The following is a 23,017-nucleotide window of genomic DNA, read 5'->3' as shown; positions in this document are numbered from 1 at the left end:
AGCAAATGGTCTCCTCAGTTTCTAAACATTTACAGAATTTTGTTAAATGAAGAGGTGAAGCAGCACAGTGGTAAACATTCCCAACTTTTGAAACATGTTGCTGGCATCAAATTCAAAATTAACATATATTTTCCATGAAATAGTCCAAATTTTCATTTTCAACATGTGATATGTTGTCTATGTCCTTTTTGCTGCTAAATATGGGTTTACGAGACTTGTATATTATCATAAGCTGTTTTTATTTGCATTTTACACAACATCCCAACTTTTTTTGTTTTGGGGTTGTATGTCTTCCGTGCCCTACAGTAAATACATGCAAAACAGTCAAAAGTGCAATTCCCTCATCTGAAATGTGTACGTGGCTAGATATAAGGATCCTCTTTGTCCGAATACGCGGAAGCTGGACAGCCCTCAGGCAGGGAGCAATGGGGGTCTCTCCTCTGCCACTGCAGTCTGTTGATGACCAGCTCCTTCTCCATGGCCGCCGACCGGGCATTCGTGCTGGGGCCGTCACCCTCTCTGTGGCTAAAGTACTCTCGGACGGTGTTGCGCACCATGGCGGGCAGCTTGATGCGGATGGTGTGGCGGATAGCTGCAGAGGCCCTACTGTGTGGCTTGGGCGAGCTCGGGGGGACGGTGGGCCCAGGGGAGCCCCTGCCACCGCCACTGGCTATCACATCCTGGCTGGCACCTGTCACCTGCACCGCCACTGTGCCCTCAGCCCCATTGGCAGTTGGAGCTCCATGCCAGGCATTATTGGACAGGCTGATGCCCCCTGACACTGTGATTCGGGTGCGTGGACAGCCAGTGTGTGCCGGTGAGTCCACACCATCTGTGATGTCAGGGGCGGCCGGCGCTCGCGTGGAGACCGAGCGGAGCACCAGAGGCGCGTTCTGACCGTAGAACACAGTCTGCGGGATGTGCACACGCACTGTGTGGTTCTGGGGACTGGCAGTTCCTGCTGGGATTGGTGAGTCCTCCCTCGGATCTGTCGCCAGGCGCGCGGCAGGTTCTTTGACGGTCAGAGTTGCGGATGAGGCATAGAATGTAATTTTAGTCCTTTGCACCTTTTCCACTTCAGGCAAGTTGGAACGTGTGGGCAGCTGGACAGAAGAGCTACTCAGCTTGATGTGTGTGACCGAGGTCTCTCTGGCCTTACCCTGACCCCTGTGGGGTCCTGTGACACTCTGCTCACCCCAGCTCTCACTGGTCCACAGCACCTGCTCCCCATCCCCAACAGAAGCAGGGCAGACGGTCATCGTCACGTCAGGCCGGCCCCTCCACCGGGAGCTGCTTCTTTCGCCCTCACCCTCGGCCGCCTCCACCTGCTCTTCATCTGTCACTCCAGCCCAGGTTCCTCGCTCGCTCCGTCTCTTGGCCTCCTCATCCACCTCCTCCTCCTCCTCCTCTTCCTCACCCTCCTCTTCCTCACCCTCACCGTCCACCTCCTCATGAGGGAAGGCCATACTCCAGTCCGGCGGGAATTTTCGCGGCACGTCCGGCGTCAGTGGCCGGAGCCTGGCGGTGGCGCCAAAGAGGAAAGGGCGGGACGCAGTGTCGTTGGGGCTGGAGAGCGTCTCAGACGACGTGAGTGACAGGGCGCTGTCCAGGGCGCTGTCCAGCGAGCTGACGGAGGAGGTGGCCGTGGAGGACAGGCTGGAGAGGCTGGGCTGGTGGCCAGCTGTGTGGTGGAGGCGCGGGGCGATCTGCGGTGACCTCCACAGCGAGTAGCGGCCCTTCCCCGTCCTCGGGCTGCCGTCGCCCCGCCACGCCTGCTTCTGCTTGGCCTGGAAGTGACGCGCCTGCGTGCTGGGGCTTTGCGATTGGCCGGACGAGCCGCCCATCACGGCTGCGTCACAGCTGGACTGGCGGGCCACAGGGACGTGGGCGGGCGGCTGAGCGGGGCAAACAGTCGGTTCGGAGGCGCAGCGAGACGAGCGCAGGTGACCCAGCCCGGCGGGGATGGAGCAAACGGAGACGCTGGACACAGACGGTGTAGCAAACCCTACGTCCTCCCGGAGGGCGAGAGCGGCCAGGGGCAGGAGGAAGTGGTCAGGGGGGGAGAGGAGAGAGACGGAGGAGGCCGCCTTTTGACCCATCTGTTTGGCAGGCAGGCCAGTCTCCTCTGTTGAGAAGCAATGGGAAGTCATTATAAACAACCATGAACATACCCATGCACATACACACACACACACACACACACACACATACACACACACACACACACACACACACAGACATAAAAATGTATGCGCAGCAACAGATACACAAACACACTAATACACAAACTCACTGCATATGCATGCACACCCACGATTTGAAAGTCACAGACCACAATTGACTCACCCGTGAAAACAGCTTATGAGTGAAATGCAAATGTCAAAAGTTTGTTTTGCTTTTGTTTCTCGAGATTCTCAAGGAGATTTTAAATTGTGGGTGGCTCTACAGTAAGAGCACCAATTGAAGACACTTACCACAGACCCCTTGCTCATCCCTCATGTTCCTCCACTGAAGCAGAAGTCCTCCTACATCCTCACCAAAAATGGAGGGAGTGTTCTCAATGAGCAGCTGAATGAGTTCAGCAACCTAAGGGATGAGTGGGTGAGAGAGAGAGAGAGAGAGAAAGGGAGAGAGAGTGAAATAGAGAGAGAAAGAAAGAGAGAAATAGAGGGAGAGAGAGAGAAAGACAGAAAAACTGGCAGGTGAACAAGAGAAACTGGACAATAATGACAGTGTCTGCTTTTAGGCTAAACAAACGATGATTTGTCTAGCTGTGGACTAAACAGCACATAAATCCTTCTTATTGAAATCCTTTACTGAGATGGAATGACAGTGAGTGCCTTGGCTGCGCCGGGGCACATGGCATGTTTGATGAAATGTTTGCTTCTGCCTTTACGTGTTGTTGACAACCGCGTCTGTGTGTGTATGCAGTGGACTGCAGACGCCAACACAGCCATGGAAACTTTTCGCCCCCACTGCCCACTCCAGCTCCTGACCGCGCCAGCTCCCATGAGAAGCAGTCCTCAAACATGACAGTATGTTCTGGACAGTTTTGTTACCCCTAAGGTAACACGTGTTCTCCGTTTTCAAATGGAGGCCAAAAAAGTAATTTTGCCAAAGCTTAAAGGTTTCATGAGGGGAAAAAAAGATGTCTTGAGTTGATCCTGCTTTCAAACGTCTGACAGCTGATCACAGAGGACAGGAGGCACAGAGAGAATGAAGTTTACTTTCTACAGTGTTCACGAAGGGAAAATAAGTAGCCTTCAGTCAAAAAAAAGTAGAGGCCTTTTAAGCAGCAGCTCAAAGCTGTTGGCAGTGTCCTTGATGAAGCTTGCGCACAAGAAATGCTTCATTCTCAGAGCATGGACTATGAAAGGCATAGACATCTAAGAGTGTAAAATCAAAACTTTTGTAATGTAATGGTAAATATTAGGGTGCATTTCTTGAACAGAAAGACAAGCCATGTTTCTAGATGTCCACAGACTATTTGATAAATGTAGACATAAAACAGAGATGAATACATGTTAATATTCTGTTATTCTGTTCATTGATTTCTCAATAGCAATAACTGTCTGCTGGAATGACACCAATCTCCCTCCACGTAACTGACAACTGTATACAACACAGATGCATTTCTAGAATAATCTCTACATGGGAAGGGGTTGAATTGATACAGTACAGTATTACCACAACCAGAAAAAGGAATGTTTGTGAGAAAGGACCTTTTTCATGGCTTTGGTCTCCTCTTCGGCGCTGGACGGTGAGGGCAGTGTCAGCATGCTGGGGGCAATGCAGAGAGCCAGGTTTGAGGCGGTCATCTGGTTGTCCTCCGAGTGCTGGTGGATTCGGTGCAACACCCAGAACATGTAGCGCAGCAGGGTGCTATTTTCCTCAGGGAGCTCAGCCACCAAGCTGCACATGAACACATGGAGTGTGGGGGGGGGGGGGGGGGGGGGGTTAATGTATTGCTTTGCATTTGTATCATGGCTTTCCATGATGTCAGATTTCTGATTGATTCTCAGCATATACTGTAGTGAGAATAAAAATGTTTCAATGTGAGTGTGTGTGTGTGTGTGTGTGTGTGTGTGTGAAAGAGAGAGAAAGACGAAAACAACAAAAGGCTATTTTTTTCAGCAAGGCTCTTTGTTTATTATCTGTCTGTGACGCTGAGAACATGTAATTTGATGCATCATCTTGTCAACATTCTATCCGCGTCATTAGATGGGCCTTAACTGAAGGAGCAATTGTAACGTAGGATTGGATGTGTGTATGTGTGCACGCGTGCGTGCGTGTGTGCCTGTGTGTGTGTGTGTGTGTGTTTGTGTATGTGTGTGTGTGTGTGTGTGTGTGTGTGTGCGTGGGTGTGATGTCTGAACAGATGGCACTGTCTGCCTTGACTGTGCGTGTGTTAGTCATCTCCCTACTGAGGAAGTGACAAGCCCTTTCACCTTGCGATGACTGCTCTCCACTCCTCCTCCTCTTCCACATCAGTCACCTCCATCCACCGCTCGCACAAATGGGAGCCCAGGACGCTGCCTGGTAGACTCCGCAGGAAGTCCTGGAGTGCACAACGACACAAACACAACAAGCTCGTCATCACAGACAAAACAAACTCTTCATCACAAACCAAACAAGTTCTTCATCGCAAATCAAACAAGCTCGTCATCCAGTGCTCGAATTACGTGGGAGCCAGAGGATGCCGAGCTCCCATAGAGTGAGGACTGGCTCCCATGAAAGCAACAGTCAAAAGTCAAAAATCTGAGGGGGTCTCTCATATCAATCAATCAATCTTTGATGGCGGAATATTCAGTGAATAGGCTACCCGACAACATCTCAGTACAAATTCCAAAATTGTTCGTCTATTTATTTCCACGGTTCAACACAAGACGACTGAATACCCAGATGTTGTTATCACTACGTGTAAGACTATAGTTTGGCTGTGCAATGGCTTTGTTAATTTCTGCCAATTAGTAGCTACACTTTCCCTGTATATAAAAAGACTACATGCACTATTGTGTTTGACACTGAGAATATCTGAGATGGTGGTCTGGTTGAAATTAGTTACATTTTATTTCATTGTGAAATTGAGAATGAGACTAAATCATTTAGTCTATTTCTTTGTATTGCGTTGAAATGAATTAAAAGGAATCCATTTCTGTAAAAAAATCTCTCTGTCTGCGTGTGTCAAGTTATAGCCTAGGCCTACCATGTGCAAAAGCACCACTCATGCCTAGGCTATTTAATTGTATAGCCTTGTTAGGCTATGTGCGGGGTGTGCCAACTTTTTTATGAGATAGAGAGACCCCTTACAGACAAAAAGATAATTTGAGCACTGTCGTCATCACAATTCAAACAATCTCTCCATCACTAACAAGGCAAGCATAACCTATGCAAATCCCCAAAACAAGCAATTAGTATTCTCAACTAAGAGATTTTCTTTATTTAAAAAGAACAAAGAAAAACAGTTTGCTGTAATTAGTGGAACTTCATTGTGTGTGTGTGTGTGTGTGTGTGTGTGTGTGTGTGTGTGTGTGTGTGTGTGTGTCTATGTGCGTGTGTGTGTGTGTGTGTGTGTGCACTGTGGGGCTTACAGTAAAGACAGCCGCGATGACAAGCACAGACTCTCCCTCCGGTAAGTACTCCATGCCACCATTCAGCTTCTCTTTGAGCTCTCTGCAGCTCTTCGCATTGGCTGAGCGCCGAAAAATCCCCTGGGTGGACGGTCCTTCCTGGTATAGTGTGTAGAGCATGTCCTGCACAGACACACACACACACACGGAAGGGATTCAAATATTTCCAGAGGTAAACAGGCTTGACACTCATGGGTACAGAAAACATGACCTGCACCACACAACAAAGCTGTCTATCACAGCTGATATGGAGAAGAATTTTGGTTTTACATTAGAGCTGTTTGGATTGTCTCTTAGGACTGCCAATCATAACCCACTAAGATAAGTTAGCTTATCACACACACACACACACACACACACACAAAGAGGTATGGGCACATGCACAGCAGATATAATGACATAGTTAATTAAATTATACACAGAAGTATAACACATGCTGTTGGTCACCATACCATGATGGGCTGAGGTGGACTTCCATGGGGGCAGATAGTGGACAGCGGCTGGCCAAACAGAGCACTGCAGGGGGAGTCTGGGGGGCAGCTTGATTGGTTGCTGGTCCCTCGTCGCAGTGCCCAGTCTATGAGTGATCTCTTCCGCCTTTGCTTCTGAGAGAAATCTACGCCACACATTTCCACTTACTATGGTTCGGCTATTTAAAACCAAGGTATAATTGCTGTAAATGACAGGAAACTTCTGCAACCAATTAAATCTGAAATAAGGGGGCAGTGATTGCATTTTCTACTGTTTCTTCAATAGCTCAGTATGGCCTTTTGAGCAAAGGTGCGAGTGTACAGGTGAAGGTCATTGTTTATTGTTCATTGCATCTCCCTAAAATGAGTTTTTGTTGAACTGGCAGTGATTGCATTTTCTACTGTTTCTTCAATAGCTCAGTATGGCCTTTTGAGGAAAGGTGCGAGTGTACAGGTGAAGGTCATTGTTTATTGTTCATTGCATCTCCCTAAAATGAGTTTTTGTTGAACTGGCTGAATCTTACAATACAAACATGCATCACATTCAGACAGATCTGCACAACGCTGAAAGAAGTCGAACGCACCCACTGATTTTCTGCTACCGGAACACAAAGTGAAGACAATGTGCTGCCTTCAGAAACAGCCTATGTTGTAATAGCCCTTAGAAAAATGAACTGCACTACTTCAAGTGTCATAACTGCAGTTTTATGAGAATCAAAACAGCTGTTTTGGAGGAATTTTTACAATTCATATACAGTATCTCACAAAAGTGAGTACACCCCTCAGGTTTCTGCAAATATTTTATTATATTCTGGTGAGCGTATGTTGTGTCGACCAGTCATGAAAACTGGGTCTAATTCCAGACTCTTTTCTTCAGTGGTTCCATGTTGGTGGAATGAACTGCCCAGTGCTCTCCGTTCCTGTGGTAGTTTTGGGTCGTTTAAGAGGGGTCTAAAGACATTCCTATTCAACATATACTTAGTTGTTTAAGCGCTTATGTGTTATGGTTTATATAATGTTGTTTTATTTTAATTGGCCTGTTAATTAATTTGACATTATTGTTTATTATTGATATTCTCCTTAATGTAGTCTTAGCATGTCATTGTTTTTATATTATTGATTGAATTGACATTATTGTTTTATTATTGCCTTTCCCCTTTTTTACATTGCTTTTTATTAGGCTATTGCTTGAATTGATATTATTGTGTACTACAACTATTCTCCTTACTATATTTGACCTACATTTTAATCTGTTCCCTGTTCAATTTTAAATATTATTATGTTGTTTTGTATTTATGTGTCGCTTTGGACAAAGGCGTCTGCTAAATCCATAACCATAACCATAACCATAACCATAACCATATCTTTTCATGGGACAACACTGAAGAAATGACACTTTGATACAATGTAAAGTAGTGAGTGTACAGCTTGTATAACAGTGTAAATTTGCTGTACCCTCAAAATAACTCAACAAGCAGCCATTAATGTCTAAACTGCTGGCAACAAAAGTTAGTACACCCCTAAGTGAAAATGTCCAAATTGCGCCCAAAGTGTCAATGTTTTGTATGGTCACCATTATTTTCCAGCACTGCCTTAACCCGACGACATCACAGAGCTGGTAGATGTTAGAGACCTTGTACTCCTGCACCTTCTGTTTGAGGATGCCCCAAAGATGCTCAATAGGGTCTAGGTCTGGACACATGCTTGGCCAGTCCATCGACTTTACCCTCAGCTTCTTTAGCAAGGCAGTGGTAGTCTTAGATGTGTGTTTGGGGTTGTTATCATGTTGGAATACTGCCCTGCGGCCCAGTTTCCGAAGAGAGGGGATCATGCTCTGCTTCAGTATGTTGTCAGTACATGTTGGCATTCATGGTTCTCTCAATGAACTGTAGCTCCCCAGTGCAGCACTCATGCAGCCCCAGACCATGACACTCCCACCACCATGCTTGATTGTAGGCAAGACACACTTGTCTTTGTACTCCTCACCTGGTTGCCACCATACATGCTTGACACCATCTGAACCAAATAACCATAGGACATGGTTCCAGTAATCAATGTCCTTAGTCTGCTTGTCTTCAGCAAATTGTTTGCAGGCTTTCTTGTGCATCATCTTTAGAAGAGGCCTCCTTCTGGGATGACAGCCATGCAGACCAATTTGATGCAGTGTGCGGCGTATAGTTTGAGCACTGACAAGCTGACAACCCAACCCTTCAACCTCTGCAGCAATGCTGGCAGCACTCATACGTCTATTTTCAAAAGACAACCTTTGGATATGACGCTGAGCATGTGCACTCAACTTCGTTGGTCTACAAAGGTGAGGCCTGTTTTGAGTGTCTTGTTGCCAGTGGTTTAGACATTAATGGCTGTGTGTTGAGTTATTTTGAGGTACATTTTCTATACAAGCTGCACACTGACTACTTTAAATTGTAGCAAAGTGTAATTTCTTCAGTGTTGTCCCATGAAAAGATATAATAAAATATTTACAAAAATGTGAGGGGTGTACTCACTGTACAGTACATGCAGGAAATGCAATATGTTGGACATGAAAAAACTGCATTGTACTACATAGTTCTGTATTTTACTAGAGAAATGCATTCTGGACATGAAAATATCATTGTACTGCATTGTGTTTAATAAAAATGACAGTACTGTATAAATGCATCGTTTTTGTCCCATAAGTGCAGTTATTATTTGTAAGGGAGACTTTGCAATTGAAACTTTGACATCACTAAGCTTTGCAAACTGACAACAAACCTATGGACCCTTTCAACAAGGTAAACAAAAACAATGCTTGAACGTTCTATTTGGGCCCCAATCTACTTCCTCTGCATTAAGATAACATATGGAATGTTAAAACGGAAGTCTTGTGGGGCCAACTATGATGCTGATAATGGAACTCTCTTGAAAGGGTCCACTATGATGCTGATAATGGAACTCTCTTGAAAGGGTCCATACATTTTTATATTCTTCTGACTGCAGTTCTTTGATATTTGCCAGTGTTGCTACTTCAGCTCATCACTGCCTCTGCCATTTGGCATGAAACTAATGTCATCCTCTCTGGTCACTGATTGACCCACCATCCTGGTTGCTAAGGGAAACGTAAGTGTATTGAGAGTAGCCAGATTGGTATCTCAGTGAAATAAAATAAGCAGTTACAGGCTGGTAGGCCAAGCTACTGTGCATGTGTACTTGACAAGACTTAATTGGTGTCAAATTGGTATCTGGCCTTGGCAGAGGCATGACATGACGAGCCATGTCTGAGCCATAACACAGCTACAGTCCCCACTGACCAGTTAATGATTGCAAAAACTGTAGCAGAAGAGCACAGCACCTGTCAGTGGAAAATGGAGCACTCTTTTGTGCTTGGACAATCTAGAAATAAGCCCTTTCTGATAAGCCATATCAGTTGGTAACTTAGTGGAGTTGTCAACAGGTTTTCAACAGGTTTTCGGTTTCACAACCAGCGACGGGAGAAAAGGTTGGCCTTGTAGACGTGCCTCTGGGTCTGATGCGGAGATCACTACATGTATTCTCCTGTGCTATTCTTTTAGATGAATTACTTTTTTTTCTGAGAAATAACTTGGGCTGTATCCCCATGGAAATGGAGAATGATAATGAGTCCTGTGGACTCAGATATCACCCTTTCATCAACATGTTTACACTAAACAAACCCAGAGTGTGTGTGTGTGTGTGTGTGTGTGTGTGTGGGGGGGGGGGGGGGGGGGCATTTATCCCAATCCGTGAATTAGTAAAACACACTCAGCACACAGTGAGGTGAAGCACACACTAATCCCGGTGCAGTGAGCTGCCTGCTACAACAGCAGCGCTCGAGGAGCAGTGAGGGGTTAAGTGCCTTGCTCAAAGGCACTTCAGCCGTGCCTATTGGTTGGGGTTCGAACCGGCAACCCTCCGGTTACAAGTCCGAAGTGCTAACCAGTAGGCCACGGCTGCCCCGACTGTAACACGTAACACATATAAAAGGTGACAGACAGACAACAGAGGGAAGTGAGACAGGAGAGGACTGGACAATACAGTTGACAAACACAAGGACGTATTATTAATGATTGGGTAGAATGATCTGTGATTCGCATTAGCTGGTCACGGTTAGGGTGTTGAAAGGGGTTTTAAAACATGTTATAGTGTGTGCCTATGTGTCTGCGTAAAATGGTAGCTGTAGGGGCAAAAGCCAAAGTGAAAAGAAAAAGAGAATTAATAAATAAATAAATAAATAAACTTTACAGAACGGAAGAGGGAGGTATGTGTCTGGCAATGTACACGGCTTATAGTTATGTGTTTGTGCTATTTAGAAACGTCAAATATATAACTTGTTTCTATTATTGTTTTATTATTGTTTTCTATTCTGTGTATTCTCTCTGATTTGATGCTATATTTCTCTCATTTGTGGATCAATCATTTCTCATTTAAAATGAGACGATGTACAATACCATTTGACAAACAATAGTATTATCGGTAACACTTTATTTTAATGTGTCGCTGTTACAGTGTACCTACCTGATTAGGTACAGTGGTACAACCTGTGTAACAACATGTACTATCAGGTACTATCATTGTACTTGCATTGTGTATTTGTGGGTACCTACATATAGTTGTTACATTGTAATACTGAGTGCTTTTACAAAACTTTGCCAATTTGTCTAAATTTTCATCAGAGGCAAAGAGCTGACCTGAGACCTGCTGGATGGGGTAAATCTGGTCAGGATAGATTTGATATACAAATCATTCTTAGCTCCAGTCAAGGCCTCATTGTCTTCAGTGTACATGTAACAGCTGTGCTGCTACAACCTTGGTACTGTTTGATACAGTGGAATAAACCTATTAAGTGTACCAGTTAATTACTTACATGTACATTTGACATGTATGTTATGTCTTCGATGTCTTGGAACAGGTCTACTAATTCACATGTACTGTGTGGTGTAACAGCAGACACGTTTCAACACATCAATTACAGGATGCATGACATCATTGACAGGATGTATATAATATGTCCATGTAAGTACTTAACTGGTACACTTTATTTTAATGGGTTTATTCCACTGTATCAAAAGAGTAATACATGTGTACCAACACAGTTGATACATGTACTACAGTATGTAGGGTAATGGCAGACATGTTCCAAGACACCAATGACACAACATACATGTAATATGTAATTGTAAGTACTTAACTGGTACACTTCATTTTAATGGGTTTGTGCCACTGTATCAAAGAGCAATAAGTGTGTACCAACACAGTTGATATAGCCTATGTGCTATGTAGTGAATTAGTAGACCTGTTCCAAGACATCGAAGACACAACACAACATACATGTCATATGTACATGTAAGTAAATCACTGGTACACTTAATAGGTTTATTCCACTGTATCAAAGAGTAACAAGGTTGTAGCAGCACAGGTTGGAGCTAAGAATGGTTTGTATATCAAATCTATCATGACCAGATTTACCCCATCCAGCAGGTCTCAGGTCAGCTCTTGAAAATTTAGACAAATTGGCAAAGTTTTGTAAAAGCACTGAGTATTACAATGTAACAACTATATGTAGGTACCCACAAATACATAATGCAAGTACAATGATAGTACCTGATAGTACATGTTGTTACACAGGTTGTACCACTGTACCTAATTAGGTAGGTACACTGTAACAGCGACACATTAAAATAAAGTGTTACCGAATTATCTCTCATCTCATCTGACTGAACGCCCTTTCTTGTTACTTTTCATTTCAACCTGCAAGAAACCAAATTTAATTCACTTATAACAGGTACTTTTATAAAAGTATAAAATATCTAAACTAACTTGAGTTTTGTACACAACAACAAAAAGACTCCAAAATTAATTTAAAGAAAGCCCAGGTGGCAGCACATACACACCGCGTACACACTCATTTTGTCACAGAACTCAGGCTTGACACATGACTGTCGCCTACTTCTACCTGAGAGGCGCTCCTGTTTTGGGGGAGCAACAGACGAGACGTACCGGTCTGGGTGGGGTGGTGCCTGACACTGCGGGCCCTGAACGTGAAGAGGGGCACGGGCACCTCCCTGGGCAGGAGTTCCAGGTGCAGGGTGCCCTCGGCCGTCAGCAGGCTGCTCCGCACCATTGGCAGGCACTCGGACACCCGCAGGTGATGGAGGATGATGCTGTACGGACACTCGTGCCCTTAGATGGATGTGGAGGAGGACAAAAAATGAAGTGAAAATGTGAATGGTGAAGAATGGAGCCTATTATGTATCGTGGTGTGAGTGGAGGTGTTTCCTGGTCGATCTAATGGATGGCACGGAAGTTATCTGACACTTATTAAAATCTGACTGGCACATTTGAAATTATATTCTGACATCTATCAAACTTTTCAACACTGTCTATTGGAGAATCTACTTGTTTCATGTCTTGTTTTTTTATCTTAATATAAGATAATAACACTTGGTTAGATATCAGTTTTTGCAGTGCAGGCTTTGTGCTGCATTACATATAAGGAATTTATTCTTAATACTCAATTATTTTTATAAAAAAAAAAAAATCTTATACACGTGTGTGTTTGTGCATGCCAGTGTGTGTGGGTGAGAAAGAATGACTCATAGATGAGCTTCACCCACATAAAACCAAATAATTAGACACAACCCAGAGTCGAGGCCGAGTGTGAGAGGGAAAAGAGCTGTTTGGCAGTGTGATCTCAGCGGGCTTCAGCCCAGTGCGTGGTTACCCTTAGAGCTGGGGATCAAACCACCAATAGAGCATGCATCAAACAATCACAGAAAATCCAGTTCTCTCTCTCTCTCTCTCACTCTCTCTCTTTCTCTCTCTCTCTCTCTCTCTCTCTCTCTCTCTGTAATTTCAGTCCATGAGCCCCATTTGATGTATGAATAAGAATGAATGTATGAATAGAACTGAAAAGCGTGCAGCACACTATTCACTAACAGCCTTGAATATAACAATGATAAATATAGCTGCAAGCAGCAATGTGGGGGCCAAGCAGGCAGTTCAGCAGTCCAGATTTGCCATGCAACTCAATGCTGTGGCATCAGGCATATAGCATTAAGCAGTCACAGCAAGTTCCATGCCAAACAACCCAAGATTGGCTGAGTTACAAGGTCAAGTTTCACATCAAAACATAACTGATTTTGTGAGGCTGAACCAGGGCTGAGTGTCGCCGCCCCCTCCCCCAGCCAGCCCACCGCCGCAACCGCCCCTTCCCATCCCACCCCGTCCCACCCTTGCACGCACGCATTAGAAGGAACTGGATGGAACTTGCTGTCATCAGTTTCACATCAAAAATAAAAGATCGATTGAGATATGAGCATGCTTGCTGTGATTTCAATGCCCCCATAGAGGTCAAAGGTCAACAAATTATTTGTGCATCATCAGGATGAACCAGACGGTTTTATGGGCTGCCATTGACCTCCATTGCAGAATAATGCAGCAACTACAGGCCAAAATACATTTTTGCCAATTCCAGAGCCCCCTAGAGCTCAAAGGTCACCAAATTTATTGAGCGTCCTCCTGATGGGTCCTGAGGACCATGTACTAAGTTTAGTTTTGATACATTAAAGCGTTGCTGAGATATGAGCTCACTTCCTGTTTGGCGGCTTCGCCGCAAATTTCGATTGGCTGTTACAGGCAAACGCTTCTATCAATTGTTCCAGAAAAAAATACACTGATAAGGCATGGTCTAAAGATGGTTTATTGATCCCCAGGGGAAATTCAAGACCAAAATGTCCTTGTGCATTCTCACAATCAGCTACCATGTCCCTCTACCAAGTTTGGACTTCATACACCAAAGTGTTGCTGAGATGTGAGCTCACTTTCTTTATTACTGCACCCCTAGAGGCCAAATGAGACCACTTTCCTTGCATGTCCTCACAATCATCTAATATGTCCATGTATCAAGTTTGGACTTCATACAATGAAGCGTTGCTGAGATATGAGCCAGCTTCCTGTATTACAGCGCCCCCTATAGAGGCCAAATGATGCCAATTTCCTACTGTGTCCTCACAATCAGGTACCAAGTCCCTGTACGAAATTTGGACTTCATACATCAAAGCGCTGCTAAGATAGGAGCTCACTTCCTGTATTGCAGCGCCCCCTATAGAGGCCAAATGATTCCAAATTCCTAGTGTGTCATCATAATCAGGTAACAGGTCCTTATACCAAGTTTGGACTTTGTACACCAAAGCGTTGCTGAGATACAAGCTCACTTCCTGTATTACAGCGCCCCCTATAGAGGCCACATGATGCCAATTTCCTAGTGCGTCCTCACAATCAGATACCAAGTCCCTGTACCAAGTTTGGACTTCATACATTAAAGCATATCCGAGATGTTAGCCCACTTCCTGTTTGGTGGCTTCATCGCCATATTTGATTGGCTGTCACAGGCAAACAAAAATGAAATTAAAAAATCTGACAAGTATCGTTTGTGCGGCTCGGTCTGAAGATCATCTCCGACAAGGATAAAATTTGTAACCGCTGAAACTTTTCGTAGAGTTTGGACTAAATCCAATATGGCGGAGGTCCAATATGGCGGAAAGTGATAGGATAGGGGTCGATGAACTCTGTATGGTCCAAGGATTCAGACACTACCTCAATTGTGAAAATCAGACAAAAGAGTCAAGGATCACGCGCATGAACGCATGTCCAGCATTGAACTGGTGGTGGCGCTAGAGTGTTCAATGTATATGCATAAAAATTGCTGTGAGTGATTGGGACAGTGTCCTGACTAATGGTATCGAGTTTTGTTATGTTAACTCAAAGCGTCACAGAGATATTAGTCCACTTCCTGTTTGGCGGGTTCATCACCATATTTGATTGGCTGTCACGGGCAAACAAAAATGAAATTGAAAAATCTGACAAGTATCGTTTGTGCGGCTCGGGCAGAAGATCATCTCCGCCAAGTTCCGTGAAAATCGGATGAAATTTATGAACGCTGAAACTTTTCGTAGAGTTTGGACTAAATCCAATATGGCGGAAGTCCAATATGGCGGAAAGTGACGTAATAGGAGTCATTGAACTCAGGTCGGTCTAGGGACTCCAACAGTGCCTGATTTGTGAAAATCGGATGCACCGTTCAATGGTCACATGCGTGAATGCAACCCAGTTTTGACCCATTGGTGGTGCTAGAGTGTTGGGCATAGAGTTCTGTAAATTGGTGAGAGTGATCATGGGACGGTCCTGAATCAGTGCGCCGAATTTCATAACTTTCGACCCAGCGGTTCAATTTTCGACCAAATTTTGACCCGTTGGTCTAGACGGCTGGGTTTAGAGATCCGTAAATTAGCGGGAGTGGTCAGTGAAGTGTCCCGAAACTTTCTGCCAAATTTCAGCACTTTTTAGCCAGGCGTTCTATGGGCTGCCATAGACTCCAATGGCGGAAGTATAATAATAGGAAAAGCTAGTAACTCAATGGGTGCCTTCGCAGCTTCGCTGCTAGGCCCCCCCAAAAAACAACTATTTCCATAGTCCCTTTCACGGTACCCTGGAGGCTCTACACCAATGGTCTCCAACATGGTGCCCGCGGGGACCAGATAGCCCGCGGGACGGCTATGAGGCGCCCCCAGCGCACCTTCTAAAAATACCCATTCTAAAAACAGGTTGCCTGCAGATCACGCTCTAAAAACACGCTCCATTGTGAAGTTTTCAATATATTTAAGTCTAGACCAGAACCATTTAAAGAATGTATGTAGCCATACATCTAACATTAAATTGATATCGGTGATACCTTACACATTGTAGCTGCGTTAAATTTTAGCCGTTGGCTCCTAATCCGTTTCCCATTCAATCTTTAAACAACAACGGAAGCGGAGCCCATACACGCTGCTCGCACGCATAGACAGTAAAGGGGGAAAAAACTTGCTCGTCTGGTGTAGCCAATGGAAGCATATCTTTGCAAAAGTTCTGTGGCCATTCCATGTTCGTAAAATACGGTTCTTGCATGTTCAAGGACTGAAAAACAATTGCTTTAGCTCACAGGCCTTTTTTCCCCCTCCATAGGCTTCTGCCGTATAATAGCGCAGTTTTGTGGCATGCATGACTGAGCAGGACTGTGCATTACCTTTTTTGTCAGATCATGGAGAGATTTCAGGTGTGCAATAACTTTAAAAGGCATCTTCATATATTAGGGTGGTGTGGGCGATTACTATTGAAATGTTAAAACTGAATTGTCCACTGAAATCAGAACTTAAACAACCCCTGAATTTATAACGGTGGGTATAAATTGGGTAAAAATTGTAACCCAAATGATTAATTGCACAAAAAAATAGATTAGATTCCCCATGCAAAGTTTGAAATGAACAAACTGAACAAAAATGTTGGTAGTGTTGCATATTGATATTAAAGTATTGAAGAATCAGATGAAAATACAGTTGCTTAATATATAGACTTATAGGCCTTCAAAATATTGATAATTTAAAAGTAAAAATCACATATGCCTTTTATTTAGAAGGACTACCCTCGCAAAAAAGGGGTGAGGGTCTGTTTGTTTCAAATGAGTAGCCCTCCATATGATTTCGGGTCTTCAGGTAGCTCTCATTCCCAAAAAAGGTTGGAGATCCCTGCTCTACACAGTGGAGAGCTAGTGTTAAAGACTACAGGTTTCAGTGAGCAGCACAGTTCTGAAAGATGCCCAGAGAAGGAGCATTGTGGATCTCTGATGGGAGAGCGTTCCAAAGATTGGGGACTCTCAACAGATATCCTCAAGTGGCGATATGTTTGTGTGTGTGTGTGTGTTCTGTGTTGCGTACCGATGAGGACACACGGAGCTTCCTCCGCCGCCGACTCCACCCAGAGCTGATACTCCGCCGGTGGTCCCTGCAGGGGAGGGAAACGGGCAAAGCTAGTTAGGGGACTGGGACAGGAAATGGCCTCGTATCGGCCACAGCAGGAAGCGCCTGAGTAGAAAAAAAACAGGTCAGGAAATGCCTTCAGAAAACATGAAGAACAACGAGCCTGTCAATCAAACTGGTCTCTGGGATGGTGTGCCATGGCGAGATAAGAGAGAGCAAGACAGAGACAAATCGAACGCTAGGGAGCAGGGGGGTGGGGTGAAAGGGTAGGCCTTTAATAAGTAGCTAACTGCCCTTTAGAGGGGTGAAAGGGTAGGCCTTTAATAAGTAGCTAACTGCCCTTTAGAGGGGTGAAAGGGTAGGCCTTTAATAAGTAGCTAACTGCCCTTTAGAGTGCAGTTGTGGGGCAAGCGGCTGCTGTGTCTATGCCACTTAATGTGCCAATGGGGAGCCAGGTTAGAATCTGACCTGACATTCTTTCCCAATCAAACCCTATTTCTCTCCCACTCGCTTCCTGCCACTCTTCTTTGTCCTATCTGAATAAAGGCAATCATGTACTTATATGTGTATATGTGTCAAGATGTGATGTATTGCTAGTTTTCACTTGTGAGGAAACAATCAATCAAAGCAATCAAATATTTATCAAAAATAAAGTTTCACCTCAGCAATAACATAATCAGCCCCAGCATTTCTAGCTATCTAGCTCTAGCTATCTTTTGCAATTTCTATCTTTTGCAACACTAGTATTACCCAAGAGAGAGAAAAAATAAACATCAAAACCGGAACACTTTGGATTTGATTGGTGCGTCTGTGATAAGGGCAGGAGGAGCAGATGAGCTGAGACTGCTCTCTCCACACTATTGAAATACTGATTGGCTACTTTAGGTACTGAAGATGAGAAATGGACTAAATCATGTAATTCTTCTCCAATAAAGCTCTGACTACTAGAGTGACTACTTATGGTGCACAAATCAATCATCATCCAACCTAAGACGTCAATTGATATTGATTCATTCACTCAAAACATGTTTGCTTCAGCTCTGCTTTGAAAAGGAGGCACTGCACTTTCTCTATGTATGCCACCATATATAAAACTCATGCAAGCTAAATAAACTCAACAACATGTATGAGTTCAGTAACTAGGGCATTCAGATTGTACAATTCAAAGATTCCATTCAACACAAAGAACATCCTTAACTTTGGTACTGTTAACTCATGGTAACACTTTGTGTAAAGGGTGTATGAATTAATTCATGGTTTATGCATTGCTTCATTTATATTTTATGCATCATCAGGAATTGACATGCGTTCATGGTCTCGCATTAATGACCTCATGCATGAACAACACATCAACTAAAGCATTAGATACGGTGGGTACATCATTATGATTTATGCATTTTAAATCATGATCATCATGATTACTTGCATTTAAGATTAACTGCTCATGAATTCATCATACCAGTGGCCCCTCAACTAAAGTAATGAATGATGTATTTAGAGAACTACAGTTGTTGTGTTCAAATCAGAATTTGTGTTCAAATCAGAATTTGAGCAGTGATGACCACATTTTTGACAGAAAAATAAATAATCATGCTTAATAAATCAATTGATGTGCCCTGCCCACCGTACCTAATGTATCAGTTGATGCGTTGTTCATGTATGAACTCATGTATGAGTTTCAATGATGGACTCATGTCAATTCCTGATGATTCATGAGATATTGTGTGTGTGTGTGTGTGTGTGTGTGTGTGTGTGTGTGTGTGTTTATCATGGGCCGCGTGATGACTGCTTTATGTTAACTAAAAGAGGTTGGTGGCCCACCAATGTAATAATCAACCTTGCAGGAGCTTGTTCCCATTTGAGCATACTTAAAAAGCAATCACAGTAACTTAAAGCAACACTATGCCACAATTTGAACCTTTTTCAAACTACTTTTGGTTTAATCTTAATTTATGTTGAAAATACAACCCCAACGTGACCGATAAAGCAGGTGCACCACTGGGCTGTGTATACAGTAAGCTCCCTCCTGTAGTCCCTGTTCACCCACTGAGCAGTATCAGCCAGGAATGAGACATCAACCCCATTGATGCTCCTGCCGGGAACTCAGACTGTCGACTTACTCTTAATTCATATTGAAGTGCAACTGTCTGGATGATATCATCAGCCGTGGCACTGCTATCCAGTTGAAGTGCTGCAGTCTGAAGGAACAGAAAATAAGATGTTATGAGGTTTGGAGCCTTTTGTTATGGGGTAAAAACACCTTTCATGAATTATGAACTGTCCATGCTCTCTTACAAAGACCCGATCATCCAGCAGCACTAGGAGTCCCATGGCAATTTTAGATGGGAGCTCATCCTGCTTGGACTTAACAATGTACCTGAAATTGTGAAAACATATTGAGGAATTTTAATTATTTTTGAACTATTTAGATGGTGTATCATCAATATGTATGCAGCTGTGACTATACTACTTACCATTTCAGAGTTGACAGCCATTTCTCCTTAGTCTCTGTGGAGCTATTCAGAAACAACATTGAACATTAAACTGGTCAACTGCAACAGAAAGCTATAATTATGATTCTGGTAGCAGTGGTAATTGTTGTTATTTTCTGTCCTTAACCCTTAAAGTCGTATGAAATGTTGGAAAATGATATTCTAAAGAATATCTGGGTTCATTGAATTCAACATAGAATTTTAGAGCCTTGAATTGTTGCGGAACGGAATCTGTAAAACCGTTTGTGTTACTTAGGAACGTGACAGACAGATCTTATTATGGTCTGAGCGTTTGTGTTACTCTTGCCGCTGACACAAGATCTGGAATGCACTATAGATAATTGGCAGTTAGAGCCAGTAACCACAATGACAGAAAGGTCACAGAATAATGATTAATGACAGGTTTCAGTTTCAGGCACTGAAGTGAATCTATATAAAATCATAATACATGTCTTTGACAAACATCATGGGGAGAAAAAAGATATCAAATTGTGAAAAGTGAAATGTTCTAAAAATCTAAGTGGTGCAAAGAACAAATAGGAAAGAAAGAAACAAACTTGGCATACCTGAGGGTAACAACATAATTGGTTGTGGGCCAGCCGATAACGAAGGAGTTTTTGGAGCTGAGTTTGCGCTCTGTGACCTGCTCCACACAGGAGGCGAGCCACATCTCGCTAAGCCTCACCTGCGCCTTCACCTTAAGACTGGCTGAGGACCTTGGCACAGGGGACACACAGCGGTACACACACTCAGACTCTCACCTCAGGAACTATACACTCCTGCACACGTGTCCTCTCTCATGAAAAGAACCCCATTGGTGAAAGAACTGATTATACAGTACAAACAAGTTAAATGACCATACTGCTGCAGAAGTAATGCCCTGAGTAACTTGCATTTTCAATAGCGTCAGTTGATGCACTTTCAAATGGTGGTATAGCCCTGTAGGCATTGACCTTTGTGTTAAAAAAGAGATGTTATCCAATTGATTTGCAGCCATGATAATAACACCTCTTGTTCTACCAAAGATCAAAAGGTTGAAAATGCATTAAGTTACCTTATTGAAAATGCATAAATGCCCTGTATGTTCCAAGTAAAACTGTAGCAATATAGATGTGTGTGTGTGTGAGTGGGTGGGTGGGGGGGGGGGACTAGAGACCTTGATAAAGCCTCAGCCTTCTCACAGTTCAAAGTCAGCAAAATCTATTTCAAGTATACCTCAAATCATTCAACAGTGTGTGGAAGTCTGTGCAATGCCCCCTTGTCAATGCTAATTGGAATATCACAAGCACAACCCTAGAAATTGCAGACGGTGCATTTTGGTTGTTTGGTTGTCACATGAACATGAAATGAAACCGTATGGGCCCAAAAGATGATCCTATATCCATATTTGTAGAGAGGATATTGAATGCTTAACTATGATATAGCATAGTTCATACTAAAAGATCTTTCCTGGTGAGAGAAGACCATTTAAGGCTCTGATATAATTAACAAATTGTGCCAAAGTATATTTGCTTATTTGCATATTTGTTCTATTAATGCAGAAAAAAGAAAGGGTTATTCTCCTATCATTGAAGCTAATCAGATTATCATGATGTCAGATAATATGATGAGCTTAACTTTGGAAGACATCCTGAAATGTTAAATTGGGAGGATAACCAATGCTTAGCTGCAGAGAAGGAAATACATCCCGGGAAAGAAATTATATTGAAAACATTGAGTTTACTTCAACGAGACAGAAAGATCGTTTCCCTCACTTGGACTTGGCAATGATGAGGACGTCTGTGAAAAGGAAGAGGTGTCTCTCCTGAGTCTGCAGTCCGTTGGTGAGGTAAACATGGTCCTCCATGACGAAGAAGGAGCCATGTGTGAACGCTACATCGGGCTGATTCACATGCCAGGGGCAGCGCTCCACAGAGATGCCAGCCCTGTGGGAGTTTAGTACAGAGAAGGCGAGATCACAAGACGCCATGTACGACAGAGGTGTGCAATACAGAGCAGTGAAGTGGATGGTGTAAGGATCCTAACTCCCAGGCTGATGATACTGTAATCCTTTCAATCCCTTCAATGTGGACTTTTGATCAGCTACTCTGCTTCATGGAAGTGTGGGCATATTGTGGGCCTACTGTCACATGCTTGTCACATGTCCACAGGAGAAGTTCATTTGGACCAGGAAATGTAATAAAATGTATACATTGTCCTTTCTTGTTTCCTCATTTGTTCTGATGGGAAAAGATGACTAAGGTGTTGCACTTAATGGCACCATAGTCATCTTTAGAGTCGCTTGGCCTAGTCTTAACCACCATCTCCCAAATGCTCCGGGAGTCTCCAACGCATTGATAGCGGTTGCCTGATGCCAGAAAATTATATATATATATATAATATAATATATAACAACAAATGACAACAATCGAATGAGCGAAAGAGAACAACGGAGAGAACACTTCGGCCAATCCTGCTACCTTCCTGAAATGAGTTTTTGCAGGGTGGGATGTCCAGAATAGCATAGCACTGAATTGAGCAAGGCTAACTGAAATAGCATGTGAAAAGCATAGGCAAATTGTGAACAATAGGCCATTGCAGTGTGCAAGTCCTTTTCTGAAAGACAAATGTATATTGTTCAAGGTCTTCTCACTGAATTCAAACAGAAGAAGTTAGCTCTATATGGCTGATTCCTTTCAGAAAAAGAGAGCTCAGGAACAAGAAAACTCAGAAACAAGACCTTTGTTTGTTAAGAGAGTGAACAATCGGGGATATTCTTTAAAGAGTAAGAGTTTAAAGATTCTTTACAAAGACTTAAAGGAGAATTCCAGTGTGATATTGACCTAAAGTGTGTTGAAACATGATACCGAGTGTGAACGTATGTCTCATAGCCCATCTCGGCTTGTCCCCTGCACTCCAAAATCTGGCGCTAGTTAGCCGATGCTACCAAAAGCTTTTTCAATGGTGGTGCTTCGGCATCGGGCTAGCCATGCAAATAAATCACTGTTTTACACCATTTACGAGGCTCAATGTATCTCCACACTTCATTGGTAGACTTCCGAGGGCCCTGACATTTAAAACGAGACATTGAGAACTTTGAAAAAGCACTGGTAGTTTACTTACAAGACGATTTATGCAGACAGTATCTTCACGAAGTTTAGCGTTTGCAGCCATCTTGAATTTAGTCACGATAAGTCCAGCGACGAGTAAGAATGAACAGGTATGATAAGGGATCAGATTCCAAAAATAATTCCATGGAAATGCATGGATTCCAGTTGTTGATACTGGAAGAAACTGGAATCCATGCATTTCCACTGAATTATTTTTGGAATCCAGTTGATACTGGAAGAAACTGGAATCCATGCATTTCCACTGAATTATTTTTGGAAGCCAGATTTTGGAGTGCAGGGGACAAGCCGAGATGGGCTATGAGACATACGTTCACACTCGGTATCATGTTTCAATACACTTTAGGTCAATATCACACCGGAATTCTCCATTAAATTCAGGGGTGCCAATAATTGTGGTGCATGGGTTTTTGTTAAAAAATGTTAAACATTATGATGTTTTCTTCTCAAAATGAATTTGCTTCCCTTAAGGGATGATTATTTTTATTTTTCTGATTCATTTCAGTTCAAAGGAATTAGCAATAACAT

General features: G+C 43.4%; 1 protein-coding gene across 2 annotated transcripts in view; it reads right to left on the bottom strand.

The window, feature by feature from the left end:
• Window positions 1-215: 215 nt before the first annotated feature.
• Window positions 216-23,017, bottom strand: part of arhgap20b (Rho GTPase activating protein 20b) — a 31,539-nt gene continuing 8,737 nt past the window's right edge. For both annotated transcript variants that reach the window (XM_042093562.1, XM_042093563.1), the window contains exons 3-15: window positions 21,137-21,307; window positions 19,949-20,098; window positions 19,365-19,406; window positions 19,186-19,267; window positions 19,011-19,088; window positions 16,849-16,915; window positions 12,095-12,277; window positions 6,083-6,246; window positions 5,592-5,753; window positions 4,449-4,558; window positions 3,723-3,912; window positions 2,475-2,586; window positions 216-2,125 (exon numbers count right to left, since the gene is read on the bottom strand). In XM_042093562.1, the coding sequence (XP_041949496.1) occupies window positions 363-2,125; window positions 2,475-2,586; window positions 3,723-3,912; window positions 4,449-4,558; window positions 5,592-5,753; window positions 6,083-6,246; window positions 12,095-12,277; window positions 16,849-16,915; window positions 19,011-19,088; window positions 19,186-19,267; window positions 19,365-19,406; window positions 19,949-20,098; window positions 21,137-21,307 (3,274 nt within the window). In that variant the 3' untranslated portion in view covers window positions 216-362. The remainder of the gene's footprint in view (window positions 2,126-2,474; window positions 2,587-3,722; window positions 3,913-4,448; window positions 4,559-5,591; window positions 5,754-6,082; window positions 6,247-12,094; window positions 12,278-16,848; window positions 16,916-19,010; window positions 19,089-19,185; window positions 19,268-19,364; window positions 19,407-19,948; window positions 20,099-21,136; window positions 21,308-23,017) is intronic.

The sequence above is a fragment of the Alosa sapidissima genome, chromosome 5 (genome assembly GCF_018492685.1).
Source record: "Alosa sapidissima isolate fAloSap1 chromosome 5, fAloSap1.pri, whole genome shotgun sequence".
In the NCBI taxonomy this organism is placed as follows: domain Eukaryota; kingdom Metazoa; phylum Chordata; class Actinopteri; order Clupeiformes; family Clupeidae; genus Alosa; species Alosa sapidissima.
This window is presented reverse-complemented; position numbering and strand designations above follow the sequence as displayed.